Below are 21,534 nucleotides of genomic sequence, written 5' to 3'. Positions count from 1 at the left end.
CCGGAAGTCATTCATTTTCAATAAGAGCCAGCATATTGGATGGTGTGAGCGTCAAGGAGAGTTGAAATCAGCTCAACTTTATAGTAATGAGCTATGATGTGGTTAAAAGGCAATCAAACGGAAGCCGGAAACAATCGGTGGCAACCAATAGTCTTCCGCCTGAGAGGATTCCAGAAAATACATTTGATCGTCAGAGGGTCCACTCCTCTTTTTCTATAGCGTCATTGTCAGGTCAGTCAGAGCAATTTTTGGCGCTCTCACCAGTGGCGGTGTGAACATACAGTTAAAACTAAAAAGCTTCTTTTTTGTCCACAATCAAAAGCCTTGTCATAAATTTGTATCAAATGAAAAATTAAATAAATTAGTAAACTATTGCCCCGCCCCCTGATACTATTGTGTATTTGCAATCTCATGTAGCCTTCACACCAAACGCGGAAGATGCAGCAAAAACTATTCGCGTGTAGTTGGACACTTTTAAGTTTACTCGCTGCTTTCGCGCATGAAATTCTAGTCATTCGAGACATTGTCTTTCATGGATGTTTTGTGTTTTCTGCCTCCGCTCTCTTCCTGTAATCACTTCACTGCTAAAGCAAGCTCCTGATTAGATCCCTTCTGCGCTTACCCCGCCGCAGGATGCCTACTGTATTTGTGTCTTTACATTGACTTAACATGTAAATCACTCGCGAAAAAGGCTGACAATAAGATGATTTCACAATGGGGTAGGGTTGCCGCGGTGACGTAAATTTCCCACCGGTTAATCGGCACGTCACAAACTCGGTGATCCCAGTTTCACAGAGTGGGAGGGGCTTATAAATTTGCATGCAGACGTGCACATTTTACTTTCACTTTTGAAATACGCAACTGTTTAAATGCAGCGCTTGCGTAAGCTGCGTTAAATCGCCTATGAATTTGCGTGCAATGCAAGTGCAACAGCTGGTTTACTTAAGTGCTTGAGTCAATGTGCGCAGGTAATTCTCACAGAACCCGCCAGTCCCAGAGCAACCAGCTTCTTCTCCATAAAAGCGCTGCTTGAATGATGGGTTTAATATTTTTCTTGATGAAAAACACAACAACAAAACGATCTCGCTTATATAAAACATCATATATGTATATTACAACAAAAACGAGTACGCACGCGGCTTCTGTCATCATCTGGTCAGTCAGCTCGCCTTGCAAACTCTGACAGAAATAAATGAAATCTGACACCTGCTGCTCTGTAACGTGACGCGCGTTCAGCTCCGCTGAATTCATATTGTTGTGTTAAAGATTGTTTTTAAAGACATGAAATGGTATTAGCAATAAATGTAACTACTGTTTTTTTGCAGACTGAATGAAAAAAAGACTAGGGTTGGGTTTGACTTCAGCCTTTAGTTTAGACCATGATCCTTGGACCATGAGACTTTATAAATGGTATAATATAATATAATATTACTTGTTGATATTATTTTTCATCGCCTGCTTGGCCTTGCTTTCGTTGTGAGGAAAGTCCTTTCAAAGAAAACATTTTAAATTATTACATTACATACTGGTGAACTGTACACAAGACCAAGGACTTCCATTAGAATGATGACAGTTTTTTTTTTACGCAATCCTAAAGGTGCAACGTGGAACTTTTAGAAGGATGTCTTGACAGGAAGGCGCAGCACTTCAGGTCACTGTAACTCATATCTCTAAGGATAGTGCTGTCACTAATGGCAGTTTACGCATTCCATCTGTTGTCACATATCACTGTATACCTCTCCTCCCTCATTCTCCCCTATCCATTCCTATATGGCACATACATTGTCCTAGCCTCAAGATAAATTGGTGCTCTGGGCAGACAGTTGCTCCCAACTTTACAGAGTAATATCTATCTCAGTTTTCCCTACAGTGGGGTGATTGGTCTCAAGCTGTTCCCTCGCCAGTTCTGTCATATATCTGCCTGTGCAGTGCAGCTGCTAAACCTATAGTCATTCATCTCATAAATCCAGCATCTAGCCCTCCAGTCTCACAAAGAGGAAAACCGCTAATATAGATTCATTGACAACACCTAGCAAACATTCATCACAGTCAGCGTCTATTTTCCCCATTAAGAGATCAAAGATGTTCTGTGGGGCGGTAATTAAATTGGATAATGTTTCAAAATGACTCAAAAATATCCTAATAAGCATCAAGGTCTTTCTTGTTATTGAGCCCAGCTGACTTTATTGAGTCCCTTTTTACCGTTCATATGCAATAAATTAAAGAAAAATGGAAAAGGGGAGAGAGAGTGAGAGCTCATTTCTAAAGGAGAATAAATGAATTTGAAGATGTATTTTTGAGACCCTCTTACAAGCCTGAAGGATTTCTCACAATATTAAAAGATACTAATCAAGTTAATTTGAAAATGTAAGAAGGTAAAACATTTACTGGAACTTATGAAATGACTTTTAAACAGTATTACACTGTTAAAATAGGCTGTGGATATAGCAGTTACTGAAAAAAAAACCCATAAAAACAATACCCACTAACACCCACTGAACATAACCTTACATACTTGGATTTTAGATATCATGCCAGCTTCACTAAAATATGACAACTACCATAACTGAGATACTTTTCCAAATATTTTACAATATATGTATGGGTGTATAGGTTTCCTTGACTGGAGTCTTATGCCGTTTCACACTTTTACTGTCAGAAAAAGGTACAAAACTGTTGCTGGGGTGGTAGCCCCAAAAGTTCATTTTTGTACTTTTATACAAAACATTGAAATTTTGTACCTTTGGGATACAATATTATGTCCTGAGGACCTATTGTGGACCTATTGTGTTAAAGGTGCAATGTGTAATTTTTAGAAGGATCTTTTGACAGAAATGCAAAATAATATACAAAACTATATTATCAGGGGTGTAAGACCTTTTTATAATGAACCGTTATGTTTTTATTATCTTAGAATTAGACGTTTTTATGCCGCCATGTTTCTACAGAAGCCCTTAACGGACAAACTTTTTTTACTAAGTTGTCTCCGTCAATTACGTGTTTTTCCGGTGGCAGCTACCATAGCTTCTCAATGCTTTTCAAAAGCGAGGGATGAGCAGTGGACTGAGCCGTTGGTTGTACAATTTTGAACCAGTTAAAGTTTAGGGGTACAAAACAGTAAACTTTATCTTTAAAGGTACACAATAGATCCTTAAAGGGATAGTTCGGCCAAAAATGATATGAAACCCATGATTTACTCACCCCCAAGCTGTCCGAGATGCATATGTCCATCATTTTTCAGACAAACACATTTTCAGTTATTTTAGAACTTTCAGTTAATCAAATGTAAAGTTATGGGGTCAACTTCCTTCAAGTCCTAAAAATGTGCATGCATCCTTCTGTAACATCTGGCTGGACGTCCACTGGAGGTCTCTTCAGTCTGGGTCGTTAACAGTTTCATGCTGTGACCCTAGAATGAGTTTTGTCACCAGGTCTGCTCGGACGCTTTCATCAGAAGATCCTAATCTCCTGATAACACACATTTCCAGACCTATCGACTCTCTCTCTGGCTGTTTTATTGTGCCAGTCTAAGCAAATTAACACCTCAAAGCAAACTTCAAACCGTGAGCAGAGACGAAGCAGCCATGACACAAAAATGTGTCTGTCTCACAGCTAAGACCCAAATAAATTGGTTTAAATTGTATATATTATATATCCTTGTATTGCATGTTTGTATCTGTAATGAACCACTTTCTTGTAACACTATAGGGATGCTTTGTTCATCTTAGCATGTCTCATAATTCACATTCATGAGATTACTATTTGATGTGTGTTTCAAACCATACCTTGTTTACACTCTTAATAACCCCCTTTTCCTTTCCTGATCAATGATGTGCATCATCTTACCATAACTGATATCAAACTTGTTAAATATTAATCAAAATTATTATTTAACAAAATCTTTAGCATAGTCCATCTATGCAAATGAGTCTGGTAAAACAAAGACAAAGTTTTCCTACTCTATCAACACCCTTTTGGATTGGTCATCTGAACTTCAAGGGGTTGGTCTAAACTCAGGTTAAGAGGCCTGCACCCCAATTCATCGATGCTCACAGCACACAGCTCACGCACCGCACGCCAAACGGCTGCTCAACAGTGAGGCCACGGCGCCCAGCCGGGCTCGCTGTGAGACCTGTCCCTCTCTCGGATAGTTTTCACGGGCACCCTGACACTTGGACAAACTTTAACAAATTGGACAAATTAATCGCCACAGATTAACCAGACCGACGGATTAACCCAAAAAGGAACAACTCCTACGGACACCTCCAAGGACTCCGTCACGTGACCACAAACTCAGGAACTCTCTTCCTCGCATACGCGCCCATACAGCTGGACGTACACACGTGCCTCACAAAAGCCAAACGCAAGTATCGCTTGTTCATTCGCTGTAAAAAGTTATTGCCCCTTTTAATTAAGGTGATTCTTAGAGTTCTGATGGTTTGTGCAGAAGTTAAGTCTATAGTGATATTGCCCTTCCTTTACTCTCTCTCTCTCTCTCTTAATTTTCCATTCTTTCTCTTTCATATATGTTTCTTGTTTGTTGTTTGTATGTATAGTTAGTCTTGTGTGTTTTGTAGTGTAACGTAGTTTAATAAACCGGTTTTGCATTTCACAATTGAATTGTTTCTGTGTTCAATGCTCATGAAATAAATGTCACTTAATCTGCCGTTAAGATCTTAAAGCTACATGCTTAAAAATACTTTATAGCAGTAAGAAGGTTAATTTTAAAGGCCATGAAATTAACATTTCTTAGACGTTAATATACGATTATGGATATATGTCTTCGGTGGACGAACATATTAATTAATTGTTATTATTAATTCTGCTATGCCAGGTAAAACCTGATAAACTTGTATAATTAATTACAGTTAGTTATACACAATATTCCCTTTTGAGCTAAAATCTAAGATTCCCTTGGGAATCCCCGTAGTATTACAGTCGGAGGTTTATAGTGTTTCAAATAACTTTATTCCCCTCCTCCCGCTGAATCGCTACATATTAATGGTGGAGAAAGCGCGGGCAGATTTAAACATTATTTCTGAGCAAAAACAGTTAACAGGTCAAATGTGTTTTGCATTGTGTGAATGAAAAGAACTATCAGCTATAACTGTGTCCGTTCTTATATTGGTATGAATGAAAATGTAATTTCCTGTATCATTTTCAGGACATAACAGACTCGCGCCCCTGTTATGTATAGTTAACTGCAGTCTTTAAGGTAACCGTATTAAAAACCCTTTGATACGCTGCATTACCGTCTGATTCCGCCTAATAAAGAGTAGAATTCCTTTATTTAGAGCGAAGCGGTGGTCGAGTGAGTACTCCCATCTGATAAGGCCTTTTTGTTAAATCTCCAGGAAATTATTACAATTAGAGAAGCTGTCTATTTGTATGTTTCCATTTTTATTCACGTACGTGGATTTTTAAAATTGTAAGCCCCGAGGGTAAGACTTTTCAATTTTAAAGGAGATAAACCTTGATCAAGTAACTTATGTCAACGGAGAAGAAAGCCCGTTAGACTTTTATTTATTGTGTGTCCCGGTAACGTAAGCCAAAACTGGCACCGGACGAACACAGCTCAAATTACATCCGTCGTCTTAGCAACGCAGCGGTCGCCGATGTAATTATTGTATGGAAGCGAATCTTTGTCAGTTTAAAGCGTACTACCTAGTTCTAACACTAGATGTCAGTCTTGAGTGTCTAACACTTCTCCTTCTCCTTTACTTTACGCCTGACTTCCGCTTTCTTTGTTTGTTGGGCGAAATATCGCCATCTGGTGGGGAAAGTTCGTTTGGCCCTCTCATAAACTCTTTTGGGAAGTGTATGACAGGAGTCAAACTTGGATTTTTGACCTTACTTCAATAACTGGGTTATTCTACTACTTTGTAGTTTTATCTCCTACGTATTGAATGTTATGGTCTTAAATTTATAAATAATAATTAATATTGCTGTGGCTTTATTAATTTATTATTTCTTTATTTAATTTTTATTTTATTTTTATTTATTTTATTTTATTTCATTTTTTGCTGTTCTCTCTCGCGCCTTACTTTCCTGTTTTCTTTTCTATTGTAGAGATTGTATTTTAATTAAGTTTAAATTTAAATTTAACGCAGTTTGATTTATTTTAAATTTTAATTGAATCAATTCTTTACTGTGAATAGAATTCAGCCCCATAAGTCCCATTCTCAGTGAATTCATTTATGTTTTAACTGGTGCAATAGGATAAGCCCCCTGTCCCTCGCAAGTTGGGCCTAGCCCAGCCACTCTAGCTAAGCCACTCCCCTAGCTCGCATGACTTCATAGTGCCCTCTCCCTGTAAGGCCCTGTCATTAAATCTAGGGTAGAGAACCTGCTAAGCTAAAACAGGGACTTCCTTCTCATAACTATTTTCATCTCTTATCCTTTTCATTTCTCAGCCTTTTGACTTTGTCTGTTTGGCTGTCTTATTTTATTTTCAGTTTATTTATTTATTTATTTTTAATCTCTTTTATTTTTTTTTATCCATTTTATTTTATTTGTTTTATTTTCAGTAATTTATCTTTCTCACCTTTTATTTGCTTTTTATTTAATTTTATATTATCATTATAATTAATTAACTTTAATTATTTTGATCTTATTTTATTTTGGGCTGAAAAACCATATCTGCACAAACCATGAGAAAAAGTATTAGTAATGCGAACGATTAACCAAATGTCTGAAGCGACCAATAGGTTAAAACACATCGTCCATTCACTAAAATTTTTTTCCCTTTTTACCCACACTTATTATCTGTGCCGCCGAAGCAAGGCCCCGATAATAGTTTTATTTGTGCCACTAGCTGATCACGTCAGTTAGACCCACATAGCCCATATTTTTTTTATTCATTTTAGCTCGTTAAAATTCTGCGGACTTGTATTGGCTCTTTGTGTTTTGTCACCCACCAGTGCGCCAACGTGTCCAGATCACCCAGCCCTGCCAACCACTGTGACCAGCTGGAGGCATGGCTCAACGATCCGACATCTGACCTCCTGCCCAATGTCGCCAACGATCTGCAGCGCCGAGACCGAGAGCAACGGGATGGCAACCTGGACGAGATCATAGCCCGTGATTCAACACAGAGCTACAGCCACAAGGAGATGGCAAGGATCACAGGTGCCATCGCTCACAACCTCATCATCCAGCTAAAGCGGGACGAAAGGAACGTCACCCACCTGGAACAGGATGCAGCAACGCTAAAGCTCCAAGCAAAGGAAGCCTGGAGGAATCAGGAGGACGCGCAGACTCGTCTAGATCGGCTGACACAGGAATACAAGGATCAGCAGCAGCTGATCGAGGAGGAACACAAGAGGATAAAGAATGAGGCGAGACAACTTCACAAGGCCATCTCACAACTCCACACAGACACCGAGCACAGAGAGCAGCAGGAAAAGACCGCCAAAGAGGAGCTGGGAAAGCTCCTGCAGGCCAAAAGTCTTCTGGTAAGAGCCAAAGCAGAACAGAAAGAACGTGATGCCAAGTCCAAGGCCTACGAAAACCACCTGCAAGCTGCTCAAGCTGAAATTCAAGTTCTTGTTCAGCAACATCACCAACCTAAGGACGAACGTGATTCCGTCCAAAAAGAACTTTTATATGGTTTCAGAATGCAAGCTGAACCATTGAGAGAGAAAGCATCATTCTCCTCTCATCCAATCAGTGTCTCTGCACTCCCCCACCAAAGTTTCCTGCTGAAAAAGAGGGGGGTGAGAGCCCACTGTTAAGAACTTTGCCAGCCAGCGTCCACAACCCTCTCACAAGAACACAAGGGGGGTGGGGCCAACACCTTTCCCAATGATGTCTACAGACACATGGCGTGGCCCAAAGACCTTGACAAGCTGGCTAGAAACAGTCCAACATTTAGTCCAAACACTGCAGGTGTCCATGACATCCACGCTTACCTGCAAAACATTGACTTTTATGTGCACACGCTGCCGAATGTAACCACGAGAGACCAGCTGTATCTGCTATGGATTGCTAAAAAAAGCCATTAGGTGAGGAGCTTCCTGGACCGGCAGTCAGAAAGTGTCAAGTTGGATTATAAGCAGCTGCAAATGGCCTTGATAGAAGAGTTTTCAGATCCAGAATCACGATGAGGACTAATCGCTGCAATGGACTTAAAACAAAGCAGAAATGAAACTCCACAGGCCTACTACTACAACTGACTTTCAGTCTACTCCAGCTCACAAAACGAGCCAAGAATGGAGGAAACATCAAGATCCTCCCCCTGCAAAGCTTTATTTTACCGTAATGCAACACTTAGGATTTATGGCCTACTCTCACCTGACGACAACCAGACAGCTGCAGGACTTCGTCCATAAAGCCTACGGTAAACAAAAGCCACCTCTGAAAAGACTGTCATCCTTTCTTTCTCTGAAAATTACCCCAAAACGGCCACTGGAGGGCGAACAACAGCGCCACAGTGAAGGACATTTCAGCAGAGAGCCAAGAAGATCGAAGGACTTCACAGCCAAGATCATCAGACAGCCAGAGGACAGCGTCCATGGAAACCATCCTGCTCCTGTCAGAATGAGAAGTCCAAACAGTCAACAGATGGACCAGGTTCGACACACAGTGAACAAAGCTAAGTCTGAACTGTCACAAAAGCAAAGCGACACATACACATCTGAGTCAGCAGAGATTTTGAAAATAGTGAAGAAGTCAAATCCAAAGGAGGCCTCACAAGGAGGACCGCGAGGTTGAACCGAACTATTTATCACTAGCAGCAGCACTGGAATACAGCAAGAACTTTCCAGAAAACCCTCCTGCAAGCAACACTTAAATCTCTGCCACTCATCACGTTACCATCGATCCAGTCACCGCAAAAATCAGAGACTTTGGCACACAAACTGTATTTCAAACATCAACCAGTCAGATTTAGCAGGTACCAGAAAAGTGCTGTGTTAGACATCTGTTTCCCTACAGAATCACTGAAGACCAGCCTTAACTGCCTTCCAGTTACCACACAAAACCTGGTACTAAGGCCCTGGGAAACCTGAATGAGAGAGGAGTAGCTAAAAGACTCTATTTAGCAACCACCGTGAAACACAAGGTCAGATTGGAAACCCTCGCCAACACTGGAGCTGATCTAATGCTGATGTCATTCCAGCTTTTCACAAGACTCCAGAACAAAGATGAAGCACAAGATCTGACCCTCAAACCACAAAGGTGTATGCTGAATATGCAGTCTCACAGCCTAACTGCAACAGGTGCTTTCCATCCACCTGACCATCGGTCCTATGAGACTTCTACACCCTGTGTAAATCTCACCAGTGGACACATATCCTCTTTTCATTGGCAAAGACTTGTTAGATAGTTTTGAGCCTTTAACAGACTTTAAAAAGTAAAAATTTGGGCTCAGGTGAGAGAACTTCTACCTTTTCACTCAGAAAATCATCTGAAGTACATTGCCAAGTCACAAAGTTATGGATTACCCAGCAGCCAGTCGCGAGAACATCGTCTCAGACCAAAAGTTCAAGTTCACTGTTGTGCACATTACAAACAATCCACCCACCCGCCCAACTGTGATTGCACTGTCCTGCGGCCAACACATGCCCACCACCACCGTGCCCATCACATAGCCACTTACACTGGCTCCACATATCTCAAACAGTGACATAGCTGCATTACATGCCTCCGACACCACACTACAAGCTATGTCAACCACCTCTCAGACCCCTCCACCTGCCCTATCATGAACTCTGACCTCATTGCTACACCAGCCCTTAAATGTCTTAACGACATGTAACACCTGCTGCATATACAACACCACATCCTCTTATATGTCCCTGACGACCGCACTACACCTAAGCATGTGGTTCTTCATTGACATAGGGGGGTCCTACAGATGTATGCGCATGACACAGCATGTGCCAGACACCAAGTCGCAAGAGCCACGTACAAACCACTGAAACAGGTGGCATACTGGCCCTGGATGCAGCAGGACTTAGCAGAATGCATCAAAGGAATGCCTGGTTTGCTGCTAACTACAATCGGCTAACCCAAACCACAGAGCACCACTGCAAAGAACAGGTGCTAATTTTGGTCAAACTTTAAGACTTTTAGGCTGGGTAAACTGCTACCCAGGTCGACGAGGGGCAACAAACATTTACTCATGGTCATTTGCCAATTCACACAGTGGGTCGAGCCTCCCAGCACCCAATGAAACTGCTCAAAACACAGCACCTCTACACATGATCCACATCTTCGCCAGGTTCGAACTGCCACTGAGAGTCAACTCAGATAGAGGTACCCATTTCACAGCTGAAATTATTAAAGATGTGTGGAAACCCCTAGGCGCACACGCCCAACTCCACATCAGCATCATCCCTCCTCATCGGACCAAGTGAAAGAACCAAGCAGACTGTGGCTAGCATGTCAAAGAAATGTGTCTCAGCAAATCAGATGGACTGGGATCGGAAACTCCCCTTTAGTGTTATGGCTATCAGATCGACCCCAAATTAATTTACTGGTGTGTCTCCCTTCAAACCATTGACGGGACGGCAGATGACACTGCCAGTACACCTGTTGTACCAACCTTGAGATTCCAATCTCATCACAGCCAACACCACTCACCAGAATCCCAATGAACTTCACAGGCATCTGGAACCCTTCGCGTCCGCCCGGGAACAGCTACAGAAGATGGCTGAGGGCTAGAAGGCATACTACGACTGGAAGTCATCATGAGAGGAACTGGACGTGGATGACAATGTTTGGTACAACAGCTTTGCACAGCCACTTCACGCAACTCACCAGTGACTGTCGAAGGAAGTTCTGCCACGCTGGACAGGGCCCCATCAGATTGTGGACAAAATCTCTGCTGTTGCATACCAGACCAGGATGGACAGGGAGCAGAAAGAAACAATCTTCAGATGGGTCCATCATAACACAACCAACACACTAAACATTGAGGCATAACAGAAAAGGGGGGACTAGTTCCAACTAGACCAAACCGCCTCCTTACTGCCTCACCACCAAACAACAGCTGCATCTTGCATCAAACCCGCGCAGGTGCAGCTTCACTAAAGACATTCACTATCTCAGCCCAAACATTCCTTCTCCTCGGGACAACACTGATGACATCTGTGGGCTGCAGCCCATGAAGATCGACTCCCAGTGTTCCGCTTCGGTTAAACCACTAGCCGATGCCACTAACACTCGTAGGTGACTGATGGCTGTTCAACACCCCAGCCTACACAAACACGTTAACCTACAAACCACCCACATCAGTCTGCACAACCAGACAAAGTGGATTCAAACTCCAAAAGATGTGATTCTTCACATCTATGACCTGGTACTTGATCACCTTCCCAGTGAGTAGTACCACATCAAAGTGGAAATCTCAACTTTCTTCAGGGACCACCACTTCATTGTAAACCCTGAACTGAAAATGAGGATTGCGTAAGGGGGGACCCAACTAGTTGATGTCAAAGACTTCAACACTGTCCTCCAGAGACTCGCTCGGATGCCTGCTACAGACAGCCTTTGTGTTGTCTGATCTTGGACCGCTACTGACACGGTACTGTGCCTCTCCGCAGGAATAGGATACGTCCTTACTCTCAGCCTAGCCTTCATCCCATAACGAAGATTTAACGGGATGCAAGAGTTCAGTGAACAGGTGCACAGCTGTCCTCCTGTTGGACATTCAAATGGAACCGTGGAAGGCAGCACACCCAGGCAGAGCCAGAGCCCAATCTCATTCAAATCACCCTTTGCCTGTTTGACAGAACGCTGCAGACAATTAAGATACACCTGCCATCCAGACTTCATGACCTGCCTGATCATCGCCCGCCAAAGTCTCCCTGGACTTTAACGGTCGTGAAGGGGGGAATATGTAACATCTGGCTGGACGTCCACTGGAGGTCTCTTCAGTCTGGGTCGTTAACAGTTTCATGCTGTGACCCTAGAATGAGTTTTGTCACCAGGTCTGCTCGGACGCTTTCATCAGAAGATCCTAATCTCCTGATAACACACATTTCCAGACCTATCGACTCTCTCTCTGGCTGTTTTATTGTGCCAGTCTAAGCAAATTAACACCTCAAAGCAAACTTCAAACCGTGAGCAGAGACGAAGCAGCCATGACACAAAAATGTGTCTGTCTCACAGCTAAGACCCAAATAAATTGGTTTAAATTGTATATATTATATATCCTTGTATTGCATGTTTGTATCTGTAATGAACCACTTTCTTGTAACACTATAGGGATGCTTTGTTCATCTTAGCATGTCTCATAATTCACATTCATGAGATTACTATTTGATGTGTGTTTCAAACCATACCTTGTTTACACTCTTAATAACCCCCTTTTCCTTTCCTGATCAATGATGTGCATCATCTTACCATAACTGATATCAAACTTGTTAAATATTAATCAAAATTATTATTTAACAAAATCTTTAGCATAGTCCATCTATGCAAATGAGTCTGGTAAAACAAAGACAAAGTTTTCCTACTCTATCAACACCCTTTTGGATTGGTCATCTGAACTTCAAGGGGTTGGTCTAAACTCAGGTTAAGAGGCCTGCACCCCAATTCATCGATGCTCACAGCACACAGCTCACGCACCGCACGCCAAACGGCTGCTCAACAGTGAGGCCACGGCGCCCAGCCGGGCTCGCTGTGAGACCTGTCCCTCTCTCGGATAGTTTTCACGGGCACCCTGACACTTGGACAAACTTTAACAAATTGGACAAATTAATCGCCACAGATTAACCAGACCGACGGATTAACCCAAAAAGGAACAACTCCTACGGACACCTCCAAGGACTCCGTCACGTGACCACAAACTCAGGAACTCTCTTCCTCGCATACGCGCCCATACAGCTGGACGTACACACGTGCCTCACAAAAGCCAAACGCAAGTATCGCTTGTTCATTCGCTGTAAAAAGTTATTGCCCCTTTTAATTAAGGTGATTCTTAGAGTTCTGATGGTTTGTGCAGAAGTTAAGTCTATAGTGATATTGCCCTTCCTTTACTCTCTCTCTCTCTCTCTTAATTTTCCATTCTTTCTCTTTCATATATGTTTCTTGTTTGTTGTTTGTATGTATAGTTAGTCTTGTGTGTTTTGTAGTGTAACGTAGTTTAATAAACCGGTTTTGCATTTCACAATTGAATTGTTTCTGTGTTCAATGCTCATGAAATAAATGTCACTTAATCTGCCGTTAAGATCTTAAAGCTACATGCTTAAAAATACTTTATAGCAGTAAGAAGGTTAATTTTAAAGGCCATGAAATTAACATTTCTTAGACGTTAATATACGATTATGGATATATGTCTTCGGTGGACGAACATATTAATTAATTGTTATTATTAATTCTGCTATGCCAGGTAAAACCTGATAAACTTGTATAATTAATTACAGTTAGTTATACACAATATTCCCTTTTGAGCTAAAATCTAAGATTCCCTTGGGAATCCCCGTAGTATTACAGTCGGAGGTTTATAGTGTTTCAAATAACTTTATTCCCCTCCTCCCGCTGAATCGCTACACTTCACAAAATAAATCCAAACGGCTCCACGGTGATAAACAAAGGCCTTCTGAGGATAATCCGCGTGGTGTTGTTGTAGAAATATCCTAATTTAAAACATTATAAACTAAAATAACTAGCTTCTGGTAATGCCGGCATCTTAATCGCGTCCGCATTCAAGATGAGAGCGTACGCCGTTTATGGAGGGTTCTGTGCTGCTGCTCTGTGTCCCCGCTCTCCGAATTTGTCAAACGTCACAAAGAAAGTGCATACACTTCGCTGATACTCTCTCCTGAATAAAGAGGAGTCTAAGATGGCTGCGTTACCGGAAGCTAGTTATTTTAGTTTATAAGGCACAGTAAATGATTAATAGTATCTGTGAAGGTATACATAAAAGGTACAGTAAGTAAAAAATACTTAAATGTTCTAATATAACTAAGGCCTTGTCCTGGATTAATCTAAACCCTGGAAAACTGCCCCATAGAGTTTATAGATTTACAGTACTGGAAACTAGAAGGTTACTTAAGATCTAAATAGCTCCTAATAGATCTTCTAATAGCTTATCTTTCGTACTGTATAAATACATAGATCTAAATACAAAGCTGGCTTATACAAATAAAATAAATGTTGTGGTATGTGAGACAATGGTGAGATACGCAGTAGAGTACCTGATCAGTTTTTCATTTTAGCTGTTGACTAAACAAATCTTACCGAGACAGCGTGATACACCGCAGCTGAGAATCGATCCCGATTCGATTGTAAGGTGGGAAAAACATGAGTGATATGAATACTCCACAAAAATAACAGCTCAAGTGAGCATGTAAGTCGATTAAGTACACAGAGATAATATTGATTGCGAATCATCACTTTAAACAACAGAAGAAAAGCACTGTTTCACATGACCAATTCCGCAGTAACCTTGAGAGACAGGCTCTGGTTTAGAAAATGAATACACTGTAAGCACACCAATCTTTTTTTTCAATGACATAACCTTGAGCTCGACTTTCTCAAAGAGGCCCTAAAACGCTTAAACTTTTTTTATCTGCAAATGTAATTGACTGATCTCTGTTGCACAAGATGTGCAGCCAAACTTAAACATACAAATCTGACAGTGAAGAATACAAATAATTCTATATTGTGCATTGAAGCTGTACCTTTTGCATACCAGTAATAACCTTTTTCCCATATCTGATAATCACACACTGGAATGGGTGACGTCTTTGAACCCACCGCCTAATTTAACTGTTGGTATTTTTTGCCAATGACAAATATCACCTTGCATGGCAGATTTCTATGCCATAAATCTCTCAGCTCGCTCTGAGAGGAGCCATAAAATAAAAAAAGACCTCACTTTCCTCAGATAACAATCACTCGGGTGGAGAAGTCAGTGAAAACTGCCATAATTCAACACAAGCATCTCTAAGATCACCTTAGGACAAATAAAGAGAAGATTAACACTGCCGCACACAGAAGCTTTAGTTTAACGTTTAACTGTGATGATATGCATAATGACATAATGATCTAAATTGTTTAGTATGTATTATTTAGTTTATCTGCAATCACAGTTACAACTATTCAAGTGCCAATCTTGAACAAGTATGCTTTTATTTTGTAAATAATTTCAAGTGTGCTTGTCTAATTAGATTTTGAACACATCCCGTACATACAAAAACCTTTCTGAACTAATCCATAATTCTGATCTACATAAATATTTAGAATTAAAATGAGCTAGTCTGAATACATGTGCAGTTAAAACTCAGCCCTGAATATGGATTTAGGCAGACATTGCTAAATTATTATATAAACATAAGCATGTGCTATAATTTCATTCATGCTACACTAAATAAATGAATAAATGTCTAAATAAATGTTATTTCACAGCAAATAACCTTTATGCCCTAAATCTACTGAAATGTACTGTAGTTACATTTAGATTCACTATAATCAGTACACAATGTGCAATCACGCACATAACCATCATAAACACACACCTTTTTATTACTCTCATTGCTAAAGACAGCGGGAGAGATAGAGAGACAGAAAGAGAGAGAGAAAGAGAGAGAGAGAGTGAAAGTAAGAGCCCTTCATCTCTTGCAATTGTGTTATTATCTTAATGGTGGTGCCAAACACACAAGACCGGAAAGGTCTGTGTCTCTTTGTTTTGCGAGCCTGAGAGTAAGTGGTTTTATATTACCCTGCTCCGCAACATAGTTGCCGCTCAATATGAAATGCGCATTACTCTTGGGAGCCACATCGAACAGCCCAAGACATTGCTCCGTCCTCACCAGATGAGGCCCATCAGTGTAATAAAGTTTAAATTGTCATCTTCTCGAGAGGGTCACGGCTCTCTTCGTATTAGGGGCAAAGGACATCAAGTGTGTCTGTGGGTGGTAATGATGGAGAGCACAATGTTTGACATGAATGCCAAGTGTATGACGGAAAGCGAGTTTGTGCATTTCTCTGCTCACATTCATATATTTATCTTGAAGTCGGTCCATTTAAGAAAATTTGAAAACCTGGTGTCAGATTTCTTCATACACAAAGAAATCCAATTATCTTTAACCTTTTCTGGGTAGAGTGCAATTACAGTGAAACAATGTGAAGTTGATGACTTTTGATAACTGAATGCCATGGGATCATGGAGAAGGGATACATTTGATCGGAACACCGGACACTTTTACTCCAAGGTGAGACATTCAATTACATCATTTCCCGAGGGTCTGATCACTTGGCTGACTGAGACCTTCTTTTCTCGCACCCGGCCCTCTTTCTCATGACGGCACAATTACATTTTTATTCAGTCGAATGGAAAATATAAAGAGCAAAATTCCTTCTCCGTCCAATATGGTCGCCATTCACTTATATGTCAAGCAACCTATTACAGCTCCAAATTGAACTCTTCCTATGCGTCAGACACTAACTGGGTCCTTAGAAGTAAAGGACATTATTGATAAGAACAGACAAAACATACAACACATATCATCCCTCTAGCCTCCTTCTGAAAATCTCTTCTGTTCCCTATTTGTGTGACTCTCCAGAATGCCTGGACCACAATTCAGTTCAAATGATCTAGCGCACTCTTAACCCATGCTCGCACTGTCAGCTTGACATGTGCATTACCATAATGTATCTCTCCAGTATGACACTAAGGGTAATTGCAATTACTACATCTCCCTTCCTCTTGTCACTTCGCTCGCAAATGGAACGCGACAATACTATTCATTCGTCTCGAGTGACACAAACACGGTCGATCCCAGCAAGCTTAAAGAGCCTGAGGTCACCTCGGCCTCTACATCCACTGTGCATCCACCCCAGGTAGTTAACAATTGCAATCCTCTCTTTATCCTCATCGCTATCTGTGACAGCACTTGCACGCCCCACTGTTGTCAACACGCAGAGGAGCAGTGGAGCAGTGAGATAGGATTGCTTAGACAGCCTCTTCATAATGCTCGTGGGCCTTCGCGATGTCACGCTCAATGCTGGGGTCTTGTTAGGAGCTGAGGGAAGGTTATCAGTCTTGACACACGCTTATCAGCGCACGTCCATCTCATAGCACCGCCGCCGTGTGCGCCACCCACTGAAGTACACAGATGCTGTTTACTCGTGCCAGGAGTGGGCCGCCAGAGCTAATTCAACATGATTGTTTCCCAAAGGACAGGCAGCAAGGATTTCGAAGGGAAGGAGGGACAGAGCTCAACACAGTTTCTTTACAACAAAGCAGACAATGTCTTCCCAGAAGAAAAGAAACTCAGCATCTGTCATCCAGTACAGTTCCCATCTTGTTTTTTTTAGCATTTTGTTAAACCTTGCTTAACATCACTGAGGAAAGGATTTTCGAGATCCGAGGGCTGATTGAATCATGGGTAATTGCTATCGGATAACAAAAGAGGACACACAAGGAGGGCTTATTCATCGGTATTCTTGGGTGCTTATTGGCACAATATCTCTTGTCGTCAATTATCTCTCCCCCTCAGACAGGTGCACAATAACAGGGAATGGGTTCTTTCTATAGCCCTGGTAAACTCCAGCTCCTCTTTCGAATGAGGAAAGAGCTTGACATGAGGGGATTGAGTTATACACCGCAAACTGCACTCATCTAAGTAATACCCTCCCCTCACAGCATGCGCATTCAATCAACTAATAATATTCTTTTAAAAACAGCTGGAGAATCAATAGACAGCGACTCTAGTTTACTTCATTACATGCCATTAACATTTCAAATGACAGACTGTACACATGACATATTGAGGCTGCACTGACTATATATGAGGCACTACCTAATGTTTCACTAAAAGACCAGTGCCCATTTTGTGTGGTAAACAGTGAGAAAGCCTACCTATCACATTGGCTTTAATTGCATTAACGCACCTATGAAATACTCTCAGCGAGGTGAACAGGGTTGTTTTGCTTGTAGAATGCATTTGGAAGAAATTAGGAAAGGAAAGTCAACTAAGACAGAAAGGACAACACTCTGCAAGAGGTCTTGTGATATTTTTGCTCCTGTCAACACGGTGGTGCTTGCTCACTGATTTAGCTTTAATGAAGAGACTGGCTTCGTGCAGTTGCGCTCGCCCAAGGCTAAAGCCATGCAACTCCGGCAAAACAAATGAGAGAGGAGCAATTACGAGATGCAATAAACAGACTCAGCATTTTTCCCTTGAGCAGAAAAACTACATCACAGTTACACAAACCAAAAGAAACCAGGTACCCAGGGGCGAAATCACAAGAGCCAACAGCACCCCTCGGCAGCTGGGGAGGGTTGCAGACTTACATGGAGAGAGAGGGCAGGCAAGTTAGTATCGGTCTCTCCGGTTGACAGTGCAGAAAAAAGGAAATGTGTTCTAGTAGCGATGCTCTGGGTAGGGAACCACAACCAACACATCAATAACAGAAGTAGTACAGTGTGTGAGTGCAGCCAACCCAGCCCAAGTGATTTTCCACATGCAAGAGGCTTTCAGAGGACAAATTCGATTCTTAGATTGGACAGAATTCTGACAGAATCGATTCACAAATGTCAAAAACCGATTTTTAAAAGTTAGTTTACAAAATAATACATGATGTTATCGAAACCAAACTGCGGGAGTGGTGCAGCACAATGACAGTTTAGAGAGCAAATGCGCACCTGCTTACACGAGCAGTAGAGAAAGATAAAACCGAAGACATCTAGCCCTGTTTGACTATTTTAAGATAAAATACAAAATAGATTTTGGAAAAGTCTTCCTATGCCTTTTCTCTGTACAGTGAGCGGCAGGGAAAACCGCGCTTTAAATTCACTTTACCGCATCTTACTTGTCAATAAATTAATCCAAATAGCTTTTCCCAAAACCTGTCACTAACTGTTTAAGCATAAGAACATATTTCTGTAAAATTATACAAATATTGTGTTTTCCAGACAGGTTAGACAAATACAGTAATACTATCAAAACCACTGCTCCTTATCGTAGGTGTATAATGATGATGATCAGACGATGTGTCAGTTCATAGAAGTTACTGCTAGTTAACATGTAGAATTAATGAGATGTGTTTATTACTATTTTTATTTGTTTTAATGCCTGACAACAAAATCAGAGCATATATGTAAATACATATGGATTATTGAGCCCTTAGTTGCATTAAAATACAGTACATGACAGTTCGGGGACTAGTAGCAAAATTAGTCTGACTTTGAGAACAAATGCGCCGTAATGACTTCACAAATATGCTAATTTGTACGTCAAAATTTGATTCTGAATCAAATCCGGACTCTAAGAATCAAAGGGGGTATAAATGATCCCAAACAATGACAACTTTCTGGGAGAATCACTGATTGCACTCCCATCACAAGTAGCAGCCAGTTGTAAAGCTAATGAGCTTATTCATGTTGTTCTCTTTAGAGCTTAAGTTAATCATAATTAAAAAATTAAAAACCCTATGAAACTGATACTATAATCCAGACTCTTTTAAAGATCAATCATTCAATAGCTTGATCTATTACCTCAGCCTCTTTGAGAGAATCAGACACAAAACAATAAATATTCAGTATCAGCTTCAGATAGACTTATAGCATTTTAATTTTTGTACGTCTTGCAAGAAAATGTTCTTTCATTTCTGACTGGTGATTTATGTTTCCCTGAAGGCAAAAACTGACAATTTCCTAAGTGCTTCTAAATGAATAATCTTGTGGGATGTAAATGCACAATAATAATTTGAACTATTCATAAACAACGGAGCAAGGCACATGAAGATGTTTTTGTGCCTTAAAAGCTTAATTGGAGTACTATTGTGGTGGTGAAAATGGGATATCCTTTTTTTTTCTGGGACACTGTGTACTGTATTGAAAACTCTCGCAATGTAAAGACAAATGTGGTTAGGATTTAAAGGATCCCACAACACTGTTTTGTTTATGTAAATCACTAAGCATAATAATAAAGTAACTAGGTTGAACTAGGTTATTTTACAGACTCTGTTCTTTACCAAACACTAAGATTAGCCAAAACCACCATGTGATACCAACACATTCTCACTCCCGGTTTCCAAAATTTACTCAATAACCAAAGTCACCTACAGAACTCAAGGAAAAATAACTAATATGTCTACAGTGCATACTCTTACAAGTTACATTTGATAAATTTGTTGCCAGTATAAAACTTTTCAAGGTATTTATGAGGAGGATCCGCATGTCCTCCAGTTCTAGTACAAGTGGACTCAGTCGTTTATAGAAACAATGCAGCATTCTGATTGACAGCAACTCAAAAAAGCTGGAGTGACAGACATGTCAAAGGTGTTTACTCACCTGCTCTCCAGACTCGTGCGACTTCATCAAGCTCTTCTCTCTGTACATTGACCAAAGCCCGACGTTTGGCAGAAAAATTAAAGCCACCATGAACAGAAATGCCATTTGCAAAACGCGCTTTTGTCTTCTTTTCATTTTCAAGTCGTAAATGAGACACAATCCAACACTAAACAGATGAGAATCTGGACTCAAGCTCCGTACCTTCCCTCACAGAAGACGACAAACTTTCACCTGCATGAAAGAGAGAGAGAGAAGTCACGTAAAGCAGCGTAAAACAGCATATTAACAAACATACACCCAAAGATAAAGCAGAGATGCAGCAACCTTGTTAACATGCGTATTAAATAAGAGCCTCGTGAGCCATGCAAACCTATCTCTTAACTGACAGAAACGATTAAAACAACATTAACTGACCAATCTATTTCCTTTGCACACTATATCAATATATTAAACAATCCTGTAACAGCCAGGATAGCAAAGACAATAAATAAGCAAATGAACCGGATTTTAATTTAACAGTCACGCGACACATCACACACCCGGAATTGTTGAGAAAGCGCGAGAAATACTGTGAAAACGACTTACAGTAGAGGGTTATTTGCATGTTGAAACATATAGGTTGCTCGGTTATCGTCTCTTCTTTGTCAGGCAATGGAAAGATTTAGGTTCCGATTAAGATAACTGCTGGACGGCGACGACCGTTGCGTTTTTATCTGTGGCAATGCGCTCGCGACACAATTTGAAATCGTCTCGCGCTCTTCATTAAGACTCTCGCGCGCGTCCCACCTACTGGAGGCTTAAAGACTCTTTATCTTTTCTCCCCGGGCGACTTATCATTTTCCTCGAGTTTTGAGATATTGCGGCGACGGACCACGTGTGTGACGCATTAATATGAAAACATTTTTTGCAGCCGGGCGGGCGATGCTTTCCGATGTGTAGAACTGCTCGCGTAGCTCCTTGACTCGTGCACCAGTCTTTACACCAAGCTGAATTGTAGATTTGGCTTTAGCTAATTGCTGTAATATACTACAGTATAATTCATTTACTACCGTTTATATAGTCATTACAAGTTTTTATCTGGGTTAAATGAGACCATCTTAATGAAAACTGAACATTATGATTCTTTCTGTCTGTCTTTAATTCTTTCCTCCTTTCTTTCTTTCTTTCTTTCATATTCTTATCAGGCACAAGTTTGTTTATTTATTATTGAATGCTGCTAGACTTGATGGAAAGAAAAGCAGACAGATGGGGTGTGTGTGTGGAGAGGTGAAGGGAGGGCTTATGCC

At 41.0% G+C, this 21,534-nt stretch overlaps 1 protein-coding gene across 2 annotated transcripts in view; it reads right to left on the bottom strand.

Annotated features, from left to right (window-relative positions):
* Positions 1 to 21,213, bottom strand: part of galntl6 (polypeptide N-acetylgalactosaminyltransferase like 6) — a 265,789-nt gene extending 244,576 nt beyond the window's left edge. Inside the window, exons 1-2 of one of the 2 annotated variants that reach the window (XM_065265203.2) lie at positions 20,834 to 21,213; positions 20,249 to 20,479 (exon numbers count right to left, since the gene is read on the bottom strand). In XM_065265203.2, coding sequence (XP_065121275.1) covers positions 20,249 to 20,383 — 135 coding nt within the window. In that variant the 5' untranslated portion in view covers positions 20,384 to 20,479; positions 20,834 to 21,213. Of the gene's footprint in view, positions 1 to 20,248; positions 20,480 to 20,572; positions 20,626 to 20,833 lie in introns of those variants that run through there. The other variant, XM_073814250.1, reaches the window with a different exon arrangement.
* Between the last annotated feature and the right edge of the window lie 321 nt (positions 21,214 to 21,534).

Source organism: Paramisgurnus dabryanus, chromosome 4, assembly GCF_030506205.2.
Source record: "Paramisgurnus dabryanus chromosome 4, PD_genome_1.1, whole genome shotgun sequence".
Lineage (NCBI taxonomy): Eukaryota > Metazoa > Chordata > Actinopteri > Cypriniformes > Cobitidae > Paramisgurnus > Paramisgurnus dabryanus.
This window is presented reverse-complemented; position numbering and strand designations above follow the sequence as displayed.